This window comes from Chionomys nivalis, chromosome 4, assembly GCF_950005125.1.
Source record: "Chionomys nivalis chromosome 4, mChiNiv1.1, whole genome shotgun sequence".
In the NCBI taxonomy this organism is placed as follows: Eukaryota; Metazoa; Chordata; class Mammalia; order Rodentia; family Cricetidae; genus Chionomys; species Chionomys nivalis.
In genome coordinates, this window is record NC_080089.1 from 66,299,230 (window position 1) to 66,315,744 (window position 16,515).

General features: G+C 42.4%; 1 protein-coding gene across 1 annotated transcript; it reads left to right on the top strand.

The window, feature by feature from the left end:
- The first annotated feature begins 10,308 nt into the window (after positions 1-10,308).
- Positions 10,309-13,350, top strand: Rps27l (ribosomal protein S27 like). Its single transcript, XM_057767588.1, has 4 exons — positions 10,309-10,444; positions 11,087-11,195; positions 11,816-11,926; positions 13,164-13,350. Exons 1-4 carry the CDS (start codon positions 10,439-10,441, stop codon positions 13,190-13,192), a joined length of 255 nt encoding a protein of 84 aa, XP_057623571.1. The 5' UTR covers positions 10,309-10,438; the 3' UTR covers positions 13,193-13,350.
- The last annotated feature ends 3,165 nt before the right edge of the window (positions 13,351-16,515 follow it).

The window sequence follows — 16,515 nt, forward strand, 5'->3', positions numbered from 1 at the left end:
CATCATCATTAATTACAGATCGTAGGAAGAGTCAAAGTTTCTCTCAGAGCCTAGAAGCAGACTCAACAACCTGCCCATCCCTTAGTTCCTTTGATGCTATCTTACAAACCTGGAGCAGGAATCCATTTGGATCAGAACCTCTGAGTTTTCTGCTTCTCACGCCTAATTTCAGACTTTATTATTTGGCTCCTCTATGTATGATTAAATCAATTCTCATTTACACATAATAGCCCTGTGTTAAAATGCTCTTTGCAAATGAACTACTTGTGTATCATGTATAGTAATTTTCTTGGTTGTAAGTCATATTGTTGGCCACACATAGATCATGTCAACTGAGTTCTTGCTATATCTGTCATTTAAACAGTTTCTTCCTCTATGTTTGATCTCCAGATTTGATTATTCTACATGAATACATTTTTTGTAGACATTTAACACCAGTTAACTGAGGTTATGGAGGAAATGTTTTCTATAAGAAACTATAACCACTGGCACAGGCAGAGGTAGAAATCTATATGAGATTAGATTATTAGAAATCTATATGAGGTAGAGATCTATATGAGATTGAGGCCAGCCTCGTCTACATAGTGAGTTCTAAACCATCCAGAGCTGCAAAGTGAGACACTATCTCAAAATAAATAAACAAATAAATGCATGAAATAAACTATAGTCAGTTAATGTTATGTGTTTCATGAAGAAGGCAGAGCAGCAAGGAGACAGCCTGAAGAGGACTTGGAGCACCAGCTTCTGTCCCCAGACAATGGCAAGAATGGTTATGAAGGAGTGGTACCTTGTGGGGTTCCATTTGGTCTGTGTCTCCTTTCCCCAACCCCCTCCACCAGGATGGTTGGGGCAGACACTCTAGACCCACACTGAGACAATGTCTGATTCTCTCTCTGGCACATTTGGAATTGGGACAGAGAATTCTGGTCAGTCACAGTTGGCCTCAGAAGTAGGACAGCATATAAAAGGAAGCAGGTGAGGCCTTATTCAGCACGTATACAGGGAAGCAGAGGAAAGTGGACTATGAAGAGAAGAGACCAAAGAAGTATCAGAAAGAAGAGATGAGAAACTAGGTTGCCCTGAGAGGGAAAGAAGGTGGCAAGAGCACAGCGTCTCCATTCCCAGGGGCCCCTTAGGACTTTGTTCCTCCTCCCGTGGGGCTTAGCCCTGGCACATGACCAGTACTCAGTTCTTTCAGCTCAGATCAGTTTGAGAGCTCTCTTTGACTTGAAACTCAACAAGCAGGGGTAAGCCAGTGGGCAGGCAAGGAGAGGGGCCAAGTCAGGGATCTGCTGCTTGATACCTACCCTGGTGTTTTCATCATGCCGGCCTCTTAGTGACAGTCACACAGGTGATTCCTACTGGTAGAATTAGAGGTAACAAATTCACGGTTATCCTGGTTATCTCTCTCCATCTAGCCATCTCCTGGAACATTCTCTTGTGAAGCAGGGAAGTGGGTGGCCTTGCAAAGCTACATCCAGAGTTTCATCTAGTCTGGAATCTTTCTACAGGGTGATTTGACCTCCAGCTGACACTAGTCATATATGTTTCAGAAACAAAAATCAACCAACAGGATAATTCGCATCCTCTTCAGCTTCTCCAAAAATTGATCAGGGCCAAGGAAAGGGAATCTGGTTTGTAGGTATGGCCCTGTCTCAGATTTCAAGGCAAATCCTGTGTCTAGCTAAAGGCTCTGGGGACCCTGTTACAGGAGTTCAGGGGACATGGGCTACCCTGTATATTGTCCTGCTCTAATAAAAAATGTGGGTTTTGACGTCTGGGCTTCTGCTTTCATGATGAGAGTGAGTCTCAGTTCCAATTCCCTGTCATAGAGCCTGTGTCTTTGATGACTAGGCCTTTATTCCCTGCCTGTACAACCCACCCACAGGGTCCTGCACCCTTCAGAATCAGTACTCAGGGCTGGTGGGATACCTTATCGGTTAAGAGCAAGTGCTGCTCTTGCACAGGACCAGAGTTTGGCTTCCCAGCACCCATGTCAGGTGGCTCGCAATCACAGTAATTCCTGTTCCAGGGGATCTGGTGCCCTCTTCTAGACTTCAGTATTTCAATATCAGCAGAGTGGGAATATTTATACAAGAGAAATTAGCAAAACTTTGGATCAGCACACATATACCTTGCATGCCACAAACTTATTTACTAAATGCTATTGCATGAAATCATGCAAAGACAGCGTGGCTTACCTTATTCATAACAACAGGCCTCTACTAGATGTTTGAACCAGATATCTCCATAATTTGACACATTTATGCCCCATGCTTCCCATGCTTCATGGAGAGGCATTTTTGTGTAAGATAAATTTGAAATTTAAGTACTTTTAATTTAGTTAACTAGTTTCAGATGAATGGAATGTTCAGGAGAAAATATTGGGAGCAAATTAGACTCACGGTCAATCTCTTCTATACCATAAAACTTTCTTTAGGAAAACTCTTGGCAGCCATTGGCTGTGTCTTAAGAAAATCATTTACATAGCTATGTGAAGAGCCATTATCACAGACCAGGAAGAATGCCTGAGTCAGAAGAAAAGCTGGGCCAAGAAGGCTCCTGAAAACAAAGATGATGGACCTCCCTTCTGGCCCGCAAATGTAGGACAAGAAGCTCCTGCGCCACCTACTGGAATTTAAAAGAACAATCTCTTTTCTTTTGATTAAAGGTTCTGGATTTCTGTGTGTTCTCTGTACAGATGGAAAATATTTATGACACTCCTTAAGGTCGAGCTAAAGAAAAGAAGTTGTACTTTTCATCCTTATGAGGTAGCTCATCAACAGTATAAGGATGAGGAGACTTAGATCGTTTCTTCTTTTTTTTTTGGTATTGGCATTGAACTTCTTGCACACTAAAGAAGGACTATGTCACAAAGTATATACTTAGTCCTGGAAAAGAAAAAAATTGTTATACAATAGGATCTTTGGTCATTCAGGCTGGCCTTGAATTCACCCTGTAGCCAAGTTAGGCCTTAGTCTTCCAAATAGCTTAGAATATATACTAAGAGCCTATATCACTGGGAGGTCCAGTTCAAACTTATTTTTAAACTTATTCTTATTTATTATTAGTAATATTAATGTGCACACTCATGCACACACGCACACACACATACACGCAAACATATACACGCATATACCATGGCACGTAGGTGGAGATCAGAGGACAACTGTGTGGAGTTTTTCTCTCCTTCTACCTTTATATACATTCCAGACATTAAACTCAGCTTGTTAAGTTTTTTTTTGTCACAAGTACTATCACCTGCTGAGCTATTTTACCAGTTTTCCAAATGATTTCTTAAAAATTGTCAACAAGCATGCTGGGCAGTGGTGGCCCACGCCTTTCATCCCAGCACTCAGGAGGCATAGACAATCTGATCTCTGTGAATAAGAAGTCAGCTTATTCTACATAGTGAGTTCTAGGATGGCCAGGGCTATGCAGAGAGATCCTGTCTTCCCCCCAAATGCTAACAAGCACAGTAGATTGTAGTGGGCATTTATTCAGTGTCTTAGTTAGGGTTCCTATTGCTGTGAAGAGACGCCATAACCACGGCACCTCTTATAAAGGAAAACATTTGACTGAGGTGGCAACTTACGGTTTCAGAAGTTCAGACCATTATCATCATGGCAGGGAGCATGGCAGAATGCAGGCAGACACGGTGCTGGAGGAGTAGCTGAGAGTCCTACATCTTGCAGGCAATGGGAAGTTGACTGAGACACTGGGTGGTACCCTAAGCATAGAAAACCTCAAAGCCCACCCCCACAGTGATCCGTTTCATCCAGCAAGGCCACACCCACTCCAACAAACTCATACTTCCTAATAGTGTTACTCCTTTTGAGATTATGGAGGCCAGTTACATTCAAACTACCACACTGAGTACTTGGACTATGCACTGTTCCATTTTATGAAACACTTTATGAAATTATTTTCATCTTAGAGGACTGAAATGATAGCGGGTAAAGTTCTTGTCGCTTAAGCACAAGGACCTGTATTTGTGTAGGGCCATATTATACAGGCCCATAGGCAATCCTCCTCTCCTTTAAATAGGAGACTATAGTCTTTGGGAGCATAATTATTCATAAAACATTATAATTTCTCCTGACAAAAAAGTATGACTCCAAGACACAAAGCACAAAGGTATCTCTCTCTCTTAACCTCTTTTCTTCACAAAGGTCAACAGTCAATGATGGGTTTAAAGCATCTCCTCTCCAGGTGCCTAAGACATGAGCTTGCATAAAAGATGCCTGTGATTACAAAGACGAGTAAATTTGGTAAAGGAAAAAGTCTTTGCCTAAGACAGACGTAATCATCTGTTCTGCTACAAAAGCACAAGTTTTATTAAAACTAACAAGAGAGAGTGAATTGTAGGGCCATATTATACAGATCCATATTTCTACTTTGTATGGCAGCGGAATTTCAGGCCAATTTTCACCTGCCACACAGGAGGTGGTCGCCTAGCCTTTTGAGACAAACAGACACCATCTTAAACAAAGGGTCAGGGTATGTTCTGCTCCTTCTTTGTAATTCTGGGAGATTACCTGAAAAGAGATGTTAATTCAGTCTATGTGACAGCGCAGGCATGGACAGGAAGACAAAATGGGCATGGAAAGGTGTGGATGTGACCAAAGTCATTCGCCTGGCTACCTAGGAAATAAAATGCTAATGAATTTCCCCCTCAGTTTATGTTTTGGCATAAAAACTGTTTGGAGAATAAACGCGGGTAAATTTTCAGGATGTAAACTCAGGATTTCATGAGGGATCACTAAAAAGGAAATAAAAAGGACTACTTGCTGTTTGGCAAGTCCAACATCAAAGTACTAATCTCCCATGAGGGCCTGCTTGCTGTGTTATTGTCGTGCTCCTCCCCCCCCCACTGCCTAGTGTATGCGTGTGTGTGTGTGTGTGTGTGTGTGTGTGTGCGCGTGCGTGTGTGTGCGTGTGTGTATGCATGCTCGCGTGCACAATGGTAGACTGTAGTTCTTTCTGGACTTTGCTTTATGGAAGTCCTCAGATGGGTGTTTAAAAGCAGTCACGTGGGTCGTCCCCAGAGCCCTCTAAACTAATTGGCCCATGACACTGCTTTGATGTTTCTAATGTTCAGTTGATGAGTATCCCATGGTAAAGGAGGGCATGACTCACTGGCATGAGAAACAGATGCCCCTTGCACAGGAAGATGGATGATGTCTTGCTTCAATCAGGAGAAATGTTCTTTTTTTTTTTAATATTTATTTATTTATTATGTATACAATATTCTGTCTGTGTGTATGCCTGAAGGCCAGAAGAGGGCACCAGACCTCATTACAGATGGCTGTGAGCCATCATGTGGTTGCTGGGAATTGAACTCAAGACCTTTGGCAGAGCAGGCAATGCTCTTAACCGCTGAGCCATCTCTCCAGCCCCAGGAGAAATGTTCTTGACCCTGGAGTAACAAGAATCAGACATTCTCACTAGAGAAGTACAAAGACTCCAGAAAGTGTCAGTGTGGGGCTGGCCGTGTAACTCATAGAGCATGTACTTAGCATGTTTAGGGTCCGAGTTACACCCTGGCACCACACACAGAGCAAAGAATGCAGCAAGTCTAGGTCAGTGCTTCTTAGAAGGAGGTGTTTACACACCTCACTGGAAAATGATAAAATTCAGATTCTGATGCTGAAGATCTCAGAGACTGCCATAGACTATTCCCAAAAGCTTACTAAGTGTTGGGATGCTGCCGGTCTACAGAGTGCGAAGGCCTACATGGCTAAGATGTAACACCGTGTTCACATCCTCGTCTACATCTCAAGAATGGAATAAGAGCAGCCTCAAGCCTGTCAAACCCTGGGGTTCCAGGGACAGGGATGATATTGTTAGTGGACTAGATTAAGGCTGGGCAAGGGCTGAGGAAATGTAGCTTTCTGTCTGTGGGGGCATTTCCACAGAGGACTGCCATGTGGGAGACTGACTGGGTGTGGGGTGTGGGTTCTGCCCTTAATGGTACCTTCCAACAAGGCCCAGCTTGTATAAAATAGAGAAGCCAGATGAAGACTGTGGCTATAAGCCACTTTCCTTCTGAGTAGCACGTCCATGCTGCCGTCATCATCTGACAGACTCGAAATTCTTCAGCCTTTAAAGTTAGACTTAATATCTGGTACTCTCCAGGGAACTTCCAGACTTTCGGTTTCCAGATTGGGGATGCTGAGGCATTCAGCTTCCTGAACTGGGAAGCCACTGGGTTCTCTGCTTCTCTAGTGTGCAGTTGGTCATTGCTGAACTGCACCAACTTCATCATCTCCCTCCCCTCTCTCCTCCTGTCCCTTCCCTTTCCTTCCCTTTTCCTCTTTTCTTCTCCTCCTCCTTCCCATACCTCTCTCTCTCAGCTCTATCCTCTTAGATAACCCTTATTATTTTTGGGGGGTCAAAACAGGGTTTCTCTGTGTAGCCCTGCTGTCCTGGAACTCTCCCTGTAGACCAGGTTGGTCTTGAACTTAAAAATACCCTTGTCTCTACCTCCTGACTGCTAGAATTAAAGGTGTGTGCCACCACTTCCTGGCAGAGAACTCAAATTCTTTTTCTCACCTCATAATCTGAAATCAAAAACACGTTTTTACTTTAATTATTTATCATGTGTACCAACACTGCTTGCACATTCGTTGAGGTCAGAGGACAACTTGTGGGAGGCAGGTCTCTCAATCCACTGAACGAGTTTCCTAGATCAAACGCAGCTTGGTGACAAGCACCTGTACCCACTAAGCCATCCAGAGGTCGATGGTTTAAATCCTGATATAACCAAAACTTTTGTAGACAGTTTTTTTCTTCCTACCCACCAGTTTCCAAATAACCAACACAGAGACTTAATATGAATTACAAATGCTTGACCAATACCTCAGGCTTGTTACTATCTAACTCTTAATATTTAAATTAACATATATTTCTTATCTACCCTCTGGCTTGTTACCTCATTTTCTACATGCCTAGCTTCTTCTGTGTCTGCTAGCATCTCCTCTGACTCTACCCTTCTTCATCCCAGCATCCTAGTTTGGTTGTCCTGCTTATACTTCCTGCCTGGCTACCAACCTGTAAGCTTTTTATTAAACCAATTTGAGTGACAAATCTTTACAGTGTACAAAATGATTATTCCACAGCAAACTTTATTTATTAGAATATTCTCTGTAAAATTGTGAAAATTAGGGGTGGGGAAAGTCAAGATTGGTTCCCAGGTCTTCATTGCTATATTATTTCTGTAAGATATCACCATAAATACAGTGGTTTAAAATAATATGAATGTATGAGCATAAAATTCTGTATTTTAAAAGTTTAACTCAGATCACACCAGGCTAAAACTGAGAAGTTGGGAAAGCTGTTTTGCTTCCTTGGTTTGTTGTATGGGAAGGCCTCCTGTAAGTGGACTTTTCTTTCCCACCCACCAAATAGCCAACATAGACACTTAATATTAATTATAAATGCTTGGCCAGTAGCTCAGGCTTATTACTAACTAGCTCTTACAACTCAAATTAATCCATTTCTGTTGATCTATGTATTGCCAGGGGGCTTTACCTGTCCTCCAGCATGTCTTGCTCCTTCTGCATCTCCTGGCAACTCTTCTAACTCTGCCCTTCTTCTTCCCAGCATTCTCCTAGTTTGGCTCCCCTGCCCAGCTATAGGCCAGTCAGCTCTTTACTAACCAATGAGAGTAATACATACTTACAGTAAAGAGTGTTCCACTACCGCCACAAATTCATTGTATTAATTACTCTTCTATTGTTGTAATAAAACATCATGACCAAGGCAACTTAGAAGTGTGTCAGTTTGAATGTAACTGGCCCCCATAAGCTCATAAGGAGTGGCTCTATTTGGAAGTGTGGCTTTGTTGGAGTAGGTGTGGCCTTGTTGGAGGAAGTGTGTCACTGTGGGGGTGGGCTTTGAGGTCTCATATATGCTCAACCACACCCAGTGTTTCAGACCACTTCCTGTTGCCTCCTTGTCTCAGCTCCTTCACTAGTACCATGTCTGCCTGAACACCACCATGTCACAACATGATGATAATGGACTAAACCTACTGAAAATGTAAAGCACCCCAGTTAAATGTTTTTCCTTTATAAGAGTTGCTGTGGTCATGGTGACTCTTCACAGCAATAGCAATCCTAACTAAGACAAGAAGGAAAAGTTTATTTGGGTATGGTTCCAGAACAATTAGAGACCATCACCATCATGGTATTGATGTGTGGCACCAGGCAGGCAAGCAACTGGAGCAGGAAACTAAGAGTCACATCTTTAAGAGTAAGCAGGAGACAGAGAGCAAACTAGGAATGGTGCAAATCTTTTAACACCTCAAAACTGGTTTTCAGTGGCATACTTTCTGCAGTGAGGTCACACCTCCTAACCTACTCAAATAATACCACCAACTGGGGATCAAGTGCTCAAATGCCAGACACTATGAAGGACATCTCATTTAAACCACAGCCACCGACCTTAACTACACTTGTCTGGCAATTACAGGTCATGGGAATTATGACACTGAAACTTTTAGGGCCATTATTTTTCCTGTACACCTATAATAATGTACATATTATCTGTATGACAATATTTAATATTGATTTGTATTTTATTTGCCATTATTATTTTTGGTGTTCTAGAGAGGGCCTCATGTAGCTGAGGATGATAAACTTCTGATCCTCACTAAATGCTAGATTATAAGCATGCCCCATCACTCCTAGTTTTTTCCAGTGTTGGAAATCAAACCCAGGGATTCTTATAGACTAGGCAAGCACTCTCCTAAGGTAGCCCCTCATGAGGTTATTCTAATTTTCTTCTGTTTTATGCAAATTGAGTTTTATATGTGTATCTTCTTTTTCAAAGAATATAAAAGGTGATAAGAGATATCGGTAGGGCAGTCTTAGGATGAAGCTTATATTCAGTATGTGTATGTGTGTGTGTGTGTAAGCCAGATATCAACTTCAAGTTTCGTTCTCAGGTGCCATCCATTGTGTTTTGTGGAGACAAGGCCTCTTAGTGGGTTGGAACTCCTAAGGCTAGACTGACTGGTCATTGAGCCCCATGGACCCGCCACCTCTGTGCCGGGATCCAGGCTCTCTTCTTATGAGGCAAGCCCTTGACAGACGGTCATCTCCTCCGCTCTCTGGAGGGTTTCTTTGTTTTGAATCACACAGGTTCACGATACCAAATTTGTCTTCCTCACCATTGTTATGATTTATGACGTTGCGACCCTGGCTGGTTCCCCTGCTAATGTGTGGGACACAGCAGGTGGGAGACAGACAGATACATCATGCAGAGAGAGTTTGGGTATAGTTTATTTAGTGGGTATTGGGAAGGGTCGTGGAGGGAAGAAAGAAAGAGAAAGCGAGATAAAGGGACAGAGAAAGAGAGGAAAGAAGAAGGAGGAAAGAGAGAAGAGGCTGCCTCTTCAGAAGAAAGATGGAAAGAGAAAGAGAAGGAGAAGAGGCACGAGATCAGCTTGCTTAGTTGGAAAGGAGGAGATTGGGAGTGGACGGGCTTGTTTCTTAAAGGGGCAGCTACCCAGATGACAGCCCAGGTCAGGAGAATTATAACAACCATGGACCCTAGGAAATAAGCATAATCTCCAGAGGGCACAGTCTCTTGGTGTACCAAACACAGCAGCAAATGGGTTTCCTTTAAAAACTATTTCAGAGCAGAGCAAAGCTGAGATCAAGCCTACCCTGTGCAGAACTTCAAGGTTCACTCCTTAGAAGGAGCATGCACAAGGCTATGAGCCTGTTGTGTAATCTGTCAGTGGGATCTTAACAGTTAATAATAATTTATCTGTTTCGTGGTGTAGGTGCTCATGCATGCAAGACATGACTCTATTAACTGAGCTACATCCCCAACCTCAGTATATTTTTAAATTTAATTTTGTGTGACTCTGTGTTTGTATGTGCGTGCACACACGCGCACACACACATATATGCATGCACTGCCATCAGAGACCAGAAAAGAACTGCGTATTCCCCTGGAACTGTAATTTGAGGCAGTTGTGAGTCGAATCAAAAACAAACAAACAAACAAAATCCAAAAAACAAAAAAACCCTAGAGAATATTGTTGTTCCCTGTGCCCAACCCCATGCACAACCCCTGCCCAGCATAATGAACAGAGGGAGGCCAGGCTGGGAGCCGCCTCAGGTCTGACTTCCCTCTAATGACTAACGTCCACGACCCAATAGCCTTGTGGCCTCGTGGCCTCTCCAGCCTGGCCCGCGTCCAGGGCGGTGCTTAACGCAGGAGCTCTTTAGACCCCTCAGTAGACCTGGACCCCCATTCGAGGCCGGAGCCGCACCACCGAGACCGGAGCCTAGAGAGGCCGCCCCACCCGCATTCCCCTCCACTCCGCCCCGCCGCCTCTATCCCCGGAAGTTGTAGCTGAGCACTCGCCAGCAAGCACCTTACCTCGGAGGTCTGGAGCGTCGGTGCTGGCCGAGCCGTCACCATGCCTGTAAGTGTTTGACTTTGGGTTCGGGGTTACTTTCTTTCCGGCTTTCTCTCCATCCGGCGCCTCGGCAGGCGGCTCAGCCCGCGGCGTCTCCTGGCCATCCACGCGGCTGGCGGTGCGGGCTGGGGCGCGGCGGGCTTGTCCCGACTTGCCCGGGCGGCGTGGCTGGCCCTGTTTAGCCGGAGCGCGAGCGAGCGGGCCGCGGATGGGGAGTCGCTTCCAGCCGAAGGCGGGCGGGGGCATCTCTTCTGCTCGCTAACGGCCCTCGAAGCTGCTGACAACGGTCGTTCCACCCCGGGCGGCCACGAGGCAGCCCGGTGCTGGCGATCGGGAGTGGAGCCCCTGGGCTGAGGTCATCCCGGCCTTGCTCTGATCGGCTGCGCTGCTTCCTCTCTAGGGCCTGAGCCAGAGTCTTGTTCTTACTTAGCTTTGCTGGCTTTCCAACCGAACGAAGAAGGGGTTCTCTATCATAAGTGCCTCGACCGCCGTAAAGTCCTAAGACAAGGACTCGGCGAACGCAAAGTATGGGTGGAAGTGGTCCCTCTGCGGAGTGTGCCTGTTGCTCTTGCTCTGCGTTCGTCCTGTGGTTAAATCCGCCCCCAGTGTGCTTTGACTCCAGCAGTAACAATATGCTTCTTTACTCAGCTGGCTAGAGACCTTTTACACCCTTCCTTGGAAGACGAAAAGAAAAAACATAAGAAGAAACGGCTGGTTCAGAGCCCAAATTCTTATTTCATGGATGTGAAATGTCCAGGTAAATTTTCAAGTTTTCTTGTCCTAAAGGAAGCTTCTGAAGATCTACAGTTGAATAGAATTGAGATCACGGAATTGTTGCAGGGACATTTTAAATGAACATACTCAAGGTTTGGTAGGAACATATGGGAGCCAGGTGAAGCCAGGTTAGACTCAAGTCTTCCAGCTGTTCGTTGAGGTGATGGATTTTCTTCTTTCACTGTACAGTGAAAGTATGTTGATTCTCCAGTCTCGAATTGTGCTGTCTGAGGTTTCCATCATCCATCCATATGTGGCTGTTTAGTACTTAAAACGTGACTGTGAAACTGGAGACAGTCTCAATGTGTAAAACACCAAACTCCGAAGACAACCTGAAAAAGATGACGTGTCTGTTGCATTCTGAAATGTTAATGTTTCAGAAACACTAAGTTTAATAAAAGTTCACCTTAAAAAAAAACTTAAGTGGCTTCAAAAATACTTTGTTCCGTGTGTGACCTGCTGTCATAGAAGGGACCAAGGTTTACAGGAAATGTGTAAAAGCATCGCTCATTGTATAAGCAGCATGTATTTACATGATGAGACAAAACTTTTCATCTGCTTTGCAAACTTTTAATGTATTGTTCCCTTTTGTTTTGTTTTTAGGCTGCTACAAGATTACTACAGTTTTCAGCCATGCTCAGACAGTGGTTCTTTGTGTAGGTTGTTCAACAGTGCTGTGCCAGCCCACAGGAGGAAAAGCCAGGCTCACAGAAGGTATAGCCTTTGGCATTTTTTAACCCGGTAATAAGATTTAGAATGTTTATTGTGGGCTCTTTAAAGAGTCCTCTGTTCAGATAGGTAAGCTGCTTATGCCTTTGATACTACAGTTGGTTTTCTAACTTTAGAATATCTAGTCTTACATTCTTATTCTCCTTGTGTAATTAACTTGGAATAAATTAAAAAATAAATAAATAAGTCAGAATGAGATTTTAAAACATTTTATTTCTCATACAGTTGGTGCATAAAAGAGGTTTTTTTGTTTTGTTTTTGTCATTGCCAAGTAAGGAACAGATATCTCAGATGTATCAATTAAAATGCCCCCCCTTTTATTTTTATGGACATCTATTTAATACTAAATTTAAAAATCTAATTTATTTTCTAACTTCACTTTAATACAATAAATAAAAATAATTGTGTATATATTTTTTCATAATAATATATTCACGTTTATAATTCCATAATACTTGAAATTTGCTTGTGATATTTTGGGGAACTGTGAATTCCATATTTTCACTGGAAGAGTTACAAATGCACTAGCAGTAAATCCAAGATCTGTTTGGTGTGACCGGGTGAGATCAGAGTCCAAAGTCAACGGAAGGTGTGTAAGAATGGGAGAGGTGGCGCACGCCTTTAATCCTAGCAATTAGGAGGCAGAGGCAGGTGGCCTTCATGAGTTCAGCCTGATCCACGTAGTGAGTTCCAGGGCAACCGGGGCTAAGTAGAGATAATCCTGCCTCAAAAAATCAAAACAAACAAACAGATTGCCTGCTGTTATTAATAAGCACTTTCAGGTTGCTGAAACTTATTTCATGCCATGATCATGGGAGTTTGTATGCATATGCTAACAGATGAAGTCAAAGGTGCATCTGGCAGATTTGTAACCTGTGAGAAGAACTCTAACCAGAGCTAACTTTGTGGGAGACTGAGTAGAGGAAAGGGACTGAGGAGAAAGACAAGAGATCTTCAAAACAGTGCGAACTGTTGGGGTGGGGTTTATGGTCTCAGAGCCTACGACATAATTTGAATAACTCGTACAACATTTATTGTAGCAAAATTATATATTCATTTATATTAATAATAGAAACTACAGTTTTCTGCCTAAAATCTAATGTTCCTTTGTTTAATCTGATTCCTAAAGCTTTTTTTTTTAACTTAAAAAGCACTTTTTACTACTAAAATCACACCAAAGATAGAGTAAGATGTTTAATACACTCTCTTGATTCCTTTGCAGGCTGTTCATTTAGAAGAAAGCAACACTAAACATCTGTACAAGTTCCTGAGTTTGCGTTTTTCACAGAAAGCCTTATCAAGTTTAGTGACTCTACCAAGACAATGTAACTGTGTTTGATTTTATAAAGTATACAACAGTGATCTCCTATTTTGGTGTCAGTTTTTCAATAAAGTTTTAATTATAGACAAGTTCACCCCCCTGCTTTTTTCTTTTATTGTACATGCGAGTATGCTATACATTTAAGTTGTACTGTGTATGTTGATCTTGGTTTAAATATTTTAAACTAGTATTTTGACTAGTTTGTGTCCCATTTTGAGTGTACACACCCTAAATATTTGACTTTCAGACCACTCTAAATTGCATTGAGTGCTATTAAATGTATCTTTTTAGGATATTATAGCTCCATTTTCACACGTGTAGGCAAAGTGTTCTGTCAAGCCATGGTGTTGCTGTTATTCCATGCTTAAATGTTCTTTGACATTTATTTCAAAGGTATTGTCAGAATAGGAAATTTTCTCAATTTATTTCTTTTCCATCTGGCTCATTTACTGCCACACCACCACATTCTGTTTTCTTGTGTACCAAAACCTCACCTTAGAAAGCAAAGAGTTCGGGCTGGGGCTGTAGCTCAGTGGTAGAGCACTTGCGTAGGATACATGAGGCCCTCGTTGAATCCCTAGTACTTCTAGAAAGGGGAAAAATAGCCCTGTAGATTTAGTTTAGAAACCTACCTTTTAAATATTTCCTTAGGAATGTAGTTCTTGTGTGCTGATTGGTCTGTAGCAACAGAACTTGGAGCTGCCACTGCTGCCCAGACCCAGGCTCAGAAGACCCTCAGCCCTGTCCGTGTTCTGTTCTCATGGCTCTCCCCTCATGCTGTGTGCTTCGACAGTCAGTGTGTGGGGGTGCCTTTAGTTTTTGTTCTTTCGAGACAGGGTTTCTCTGTAGTTTTGGATCCTGTCCTGGAACTAGCTCTTGTAGACCAGGCTGGCCTCGAACTCAGAGATCCGCCTGCCTCTGCCTCCCGAGTGTTAGGATTAAGGCGTGCGCCACCACCGACAGGCATGGAGGGTGGTTTTATAGTGCCATCTTTGTTTTTCATTTTGTATTTTGAGCAATACGTTGTTCTTGGTTTGCAGTCAAATTTTCTAGTGAAAATCTAATTATTTTGTAGCTGTATTATTTCAGGCCCTTGCACATTAAGTTAGGCATGTTACGTCTATCACTGGGCTGTATTTCCAGGCCCAATTTATATTTTGATGTGACTTGGTTTACTAAACTGTTGAAGTTGTATCCCACAAAATGTGATTTTGGAGGACTGGCCAGTTTTTAGAATATTTTTTTTAGCATGAGTATTATAAAGTACTTTCCTCCAAATGTCCCCATTTCTTGGCAAATAAAAGCACGGTTGTGTTGACTACTTGCTGTAAAACAAGCCACCCCCAAGTTTAATGGCTTAAGTGATGATCTGTTTTTCTCATGGTTATGTAAGTTGGCTGCTTCCTCTGCTGGTCTCATCTAGTTTCACTTACACAGCTTTAACTGGAAGTGAAGCTGAGTTGGGTCCAGCATAAGTCATGCCTCTCAACTAGTGCTATCTTGTGTCTAGGACTTTGTGGTTCTTCAGTAAGCCAGCAGTGGTCTCAGGCAGTGAAGGCAAGCTGGACGGTCCCTTCTACCACATTTGACAGGTCAGGAGCAGGAAAGTCAGCCTAGCTTAAAGGGTAGAGGAGTGACTCGGCCTGTGAGGGAAAGAGTCACAAAATCACACAGGTTACGGCCCAACAGAACGGTAGGAAACTGGCTAGTAAACAGTTTGCTATGGTGTGTGTCCTCTCATTTCCTTGACACTTTACGTATGTAGTACATAATTTCCTTATGTGATACATACTATTGCTTTCTATTGCATTATACAAATATACTACATGTTTTCTACCTTCCTCAAAACTCAGGACTGTTACTGTAATCTGGTCAAGTTTATAAAATCCAGTTTGTTGTAACTGCTGTGAACTACCAAATTGTGATGTTATATTGCACTATAGCCACCGTTTCTCTTTTCATATGAAAAGGTGGGCTTCTAACTAGCTTTGCCAATTAGAATTTTAGACTCCATTACCTACTTAACTCCCTATCCGGTGAGCATATTCATAATTTTTTTGTTGTTGTGACAGAGTTTCTCTATGTAGTCCTGACTGTCTTGGAACTCACTAAGTAGACCAGGCAGGCCTCAAATTAAAAAAGATTTGCAGTCTCTACCTACCTGAGTGCTAGGATTAAAGGTATGTAATTTCATACCTGGTCAGTTCTTAAATACTTTAATTTTTCCTGGTCTGAGTAAGTAGACTGTGAAAAATTTGGAGAAATTTCAAAAGATCAAAGGGCATGTGAAAATAATGTCTTAACTTCTTAAGTTTTAGGTAAAAGCAAAAACAATTGTGCCATCAGATGTTAAAAAAATTAAGTTGCCATATAAACAAGGTTTATGTAAAACTATATTCAATGGTTTCTCTTTTGATAATGTCATATGGTTCAACCCACAATGTGCTCGTAGAAAAGCATCTATCAAGAAATTGAGTAGGAGCGGTGGTGGCGCACGCCTTTAATCCCAGCACTTGGGAGGCAGAGGCAGGCGGATCTCTGTGAGTTCAAGGCCAGTCTGATCTACAGAGCAAGTCCCAGAAACTGTCTAGAAAAAAAGGTGGCTAGTGCAGTATAACTTCACAATTGGATAGTTCACAGCACTTACAACAAACTGGATTTTATAATAAACTTGACCAGATTACAGTAACAGTCCTGAGTTTTGAGGAAGGTAGAAAAACATGTAGTATATTTGTATAATGCAATAGAAAACATTAGTATGTATCACATAAGGAAATTATTATGTACTACATATGTAAAGTGTCAAACAAGGAAATGAGAGGAAATGAACCAATCCTGATGGTTCCCTGCTAGTCTAAAGGAGTGGGACTTTGGGTGTTAGTTTTTCTCCTGTATGATTTGGTTTTGGTTTAGATTTTTTTTGTTTTTTGAGACAGGGTTTTTCTGTGGCTTTGGAGCCTGTCCTGGAACTAGCTCTTGTAGACCAGGCTGGCCTTGAAATCATAGAGATCGGCCTGCCTTGGCCTCTGGCATGCTTGGGATCAAAGGCGTGCACCACCACCTCCTGGCTCTCCTGTATGATTTTAAGTGAAGAAAATTTGACATGTTCATACTTTAAATTTTGGGAATTGGAAATATGCATATTTGTATAAATCTTTTGTGCCTTTTTTTTTTACTTTCACAAAATTTCAATTTAATACAAGACCAATAAATCATTTGTAGTCAATGATCTCCCTTGACAAGTTTCAGTATA